The 3766-nt window shown below is 44.3% G+C and overlaps 2 protein-coding genes across 2 annotated transcripts in view; one reads left to right on the forward strand and one right to left on the reverse strand.

Moving 5' to 3' along the window:
• T265_02820 (hypothetical protein) overlaps positions 1 to 284 on the forward strand; it is a gene marked incomplete at both ends in the record, with an annotated part of 39658 nt that extends 39374 nt beyond the window's left edge. Inside the window, 2 exons of the mRNA XM_009167164.1 lie at positions 33 to 114; positions 194 to 284. Coding sequence (XP_009165428.1) covers positions 33 to 114; positions 194 to 284 — 173 coding nt within the window. The remainder of the gene's footprint in view (positions 1 to 32; positions 115 to 193) is intronic.
• Positions 285 to 2356: 2072 nt separating this feature from the next.
• T265_02822 (hypothetical protein) overlaps positions 2357 to 3766 on the reverse strand; it is a gene marked incomplete at both ends in the record, with an annotated part of 6109 nt that continues 4699 nt past the window's right edge. The window contains one exon of the mRNA XM_009167166.1: positions 2357 to 2740. Coding sequence (XP_009165430.1) covers positions 2537 to 2740 — 204 coding nt within the window. The remainder of the gene's footprint in view (positions 2741 to 3766) is intronic.

A 3766-nucleotide genomic window follows, 5' to 3' on the forward strand; every position in this document is an offset into this window, starting at 1 on the left:
TCCTCACTGTGCCTGGTTGGAGGCACTACAAGATATGGCTGCCAACCGATGTCAGTGGCGTTCTTGTTGTCAGTTTGTCAGTTGTCCAGATTGCCTGAGTGAATGTCTGGAGGTGTAGGCACCTCGGAATGATTGTGTTAAGCTAGCACTAAGTCCCTCCCCCATCCACCTTTATTCTTTTCTTTACAATAAGGCTTTCAAATAAGTCATGGTTGTACGGCAGTGAAGCATCGGTGTTGAACACTGATGTCATGCTGTCGATGATGATGATGATTCGAGGCTAACTAACTAATATGATAACTCAGTTGAAGATGCGAAACCTCGTAAAAGTCGAATGCGGCATGGCTGGAAACAGTCCAACTATGTTGCTCTCTCTTCGAGTCACTTCTTAAGCTAATTGAATTTGAACGCATTGAGTAACATGGCTCACACAGTACAACCAACAACCGGGTGGTGCAGTTTACCCGGTGTGCACACTCCATATTAAATTATCGGGTTATTGTCCGCTTAGCAATACACAACAGTCATCCATGGTTTTCATCATAACTACGATGCTACCTAATAAGAATGAGTGATTTTTGGTAAGCAAACGGCGCATCTGAACGGAAAACAAACCCACATTTTACGTTTGTTTTCATTAACCAGTGTAAGTATATAATGAACTGACAAATGGGTGTATCGTCTGTAGGAACAAATCCATGCTTCCTTCTCGAGAGAATCCTTTCGACTATTCATGGCTGTTTTGTCCCAGAACTCCCGTAAATCACCTCGGTACATTTTGGTAGGTGTGGACCAACTCCTTTTCCAAGCCTGTTCCGGAACAGCCACTACCAGTGCCCTTTTCAAGGTAGTACAGGTTTGCAGCTCTGTACGCGTTGTACTGATTTACTCCACAGGGTCTCGATCGGATGGAGACAAAGACTGTGAATCCGCCCTATCAACATATTCATGAGACAACACAAGTATTTCTTAATGATACCTTGTCTTTGCATAGCATAGTAATAATAAGGTTAGTTGAGAATGCTCAGGAAATTCGACATATTCTACAAATGAGTGTACTTTGCCACATGCCTCGTGAAAGGCGGACAGCAGTTCTAATAATTGCTCCGAAGTCTGGTCGCTCAGCACCTAAACCGAAAAAACACCGGTTAAGCACTATCCGGCCAAAACTGTCACGTCCGCATTACTCTTAAGCCTAGTTTAAGGAAACGGAAGTCCTGTTGTACGCTAATGGCGATACTATTGTGTTGTTGCCTATAAGTTTCAGGAGATTCAGTCTGAGACACGAGGCACTGAATGGGACAAGGTGAGCACAATGTACACTTTCGGTTCTTAGCATCCAAGAACGGCTGCTGGTGTACGCTTTTTAAGCGCACCTCGCCGCTTTGTTGATATTGATACCCAACGCACTTTCGGTTAGATAAACGAACGACTTCGCGTTGTCATGTTTTTCATCATCTTCAGTTACAAACCGCGCACATGTACGGTGGCTACGGTTGCCAAAGTTTTACCAATCATCTGGGAAGTTAGAGGTGGACGGCTGTGCATTGGAGACAGTAGTTGGTATAAGTAACACCCGAATCCAAGGATGATGATTTTTCATCGGGTAAAATGATTAAAATTGCCACTATCACAGACAGACAGGAGAATGAGTTCTGAATGGGTATTTGAAAAATTAAGTCCAGAAGTCCCCCCTTCCCCATCTAACTTATCTCCTGAAAATGCTCCGCCAGCCAGCTCATGGTTCAAATCTGCACCCGGATAAGATCCCGTGGAGTATACACCAAAACAACCAGTGTACAGAGTTGCGAACTCCTATGCTCCAAAAACGATTCAGCTACGCCGAAACATGAACGTGTGGAAGCGTTAGAATTTGTTCTTTTGCTTTCAAAGCTGTCTATTGCGGAAGTTTAAGCGGTGTTGTGAATCGCTCAAACGATGCTTCCTGAGTCCAATGTGGGGTAAAGTATTGATGAATACATAGTACACCACAGTTTTAGGAGTACCTGAAAGACCCAACCAAAAACCCGTGTCTCATCGACGTCTACACTTCCCGATGAACTGTTCGGTCGAGCGGCCCTTATCAAACTGTTCCAAACAAACTAGTGAAGAATATAACTTAAATTACACGAGTCTTTCAGCTGTTATAGAGCGAAACAACTTATCGGAAGGTAGTGGTTCGAAACTAACACTGACTTACAGCTGATCTTGTCTTGGGAAATCTCACAGTACTACAACCATTGTACATCCCTTTAGTTGCACGACAGTAGGGGCGCCACAGCTGCAAAGTTATTATCATTCGGTTACCCCATTCGCTACAAAAAGTGAACGAGGTCATCGTAACGATAGGCCTCCAGCCGTTGCCGGATTCTAGAACTGCGTTAGGTTACTTTGAGGTAAACGACGGAGTCTTCTTGGCAAGGAGAAAAATTAAGTTCCGTCAAAAACAAGAACAGCTCTTGTTCATCGGAACAGAACGGAAAACGATGAGTTTAAAACGTAAAAGTTTTGCGATAACTGGGTTTATTGGTAGAAATCAGAATCCAACTTTTCCAAGTTTCTCATCCGTTTTCGGATCGGCAGTTAGTCTTTGAACCTGTACGACAGCCGCATTGGCCAAATCTTGCAGTCGGCGCATTTCGTTAACGTTTAATAGGCGTAGTGCGACGGCAGCGGCGCGAAGTTCCGGATCCGATATCTCGAACCCGAGGCATACTTCGGGGACTTTCAGCTGATCGATCTGTAACAACAAGAGAAAGAAAATTCAATCAGAGGTAGTATAATGTGGATTTCGAACAAAGAATAACCAGTGGGACGACGAGCCAGTCTATTCTATTATATGCATCGCTTTTGAAATCCTCACATTATCACATATATCAAGGATAGAAGCCATCATTTCCTGTCTTCGAATAAAAATGCATAACTATATTGTACGCTTTCCTATCCTGGCACATTTCAGTGATCTTATTTCCCTCGAATGTTCGAACTGTACCAGGCGTCTTTCTAATCCCCTCCCCACAACAGTCACTAGGTGGTATGTCTATTACGTCCATCCATATTAAAGGCTCATGAGCAGCCACTTGTTTAGTGAAAGTCCACGTCACGGTAGAAAACAAGACATCTAACGGAACGACTGCTTTCCCCTTGAGCGCAAGCCCTCTTGGAACCATGATCACTTTCAAACCACACCCCACTACAAGCCAACGCAATCAGATTGCTACCTAAACCCGGAGCAGTAACTCGCACACTGGTTCACCGAGGGAATAAGATCCATATCTTGGTCGAAAACGAGATTACTCCCACTAAACAGACACTGAGAAGTAACTGGTATCCAGCAGATTTCATCGCACATAAGCTTCAGCTACTCAACCAAGATACCGCAGCCAGGCGGAGGTTTGAATTACCTGACACGATGCGGATCTCGGACTGGCAATACAGCTCCGAAAGCATCCGTTGCGTATTCTCCAGTTTCAACATTCGTACCACTTTTCAAATGGACACAATGAAGAGACTATTGAGAGGACCTCTTAAGCCGTAACTACTGCGGCTTAGTGACTGCTTGTACCGATTGTGACGATGTTTACGTAAGGCAAACACACAACTGAAGATCCGAATAAACGAAACGACGCTCTCGGTAGCCAAATAACGCGAGCGACTTGTAAAAGATATAGGGCATGAATCAGCTATCACGCTCCATGCATTAGCTGTCGTCTCCACTTTAATAACGCGCAGCGAACTACTGCTATGCTAAATCAGCCGCCATTCA

This window comes from Opisthorchis viverrini (genome assembly GCF_000715545.1).
Source record: "Opisthorchis viverrini unplaced genomic scaffold opera_v5_37, whole genome shotgun sequence".
NCBI classification, from domain to species: Eukaryota; Metazoa; Platyhelminthes; class Trematoda; order Opisthorchiida; family Opisthorchiidae; genus Opisthorchis; species Opisthorchis viverrini.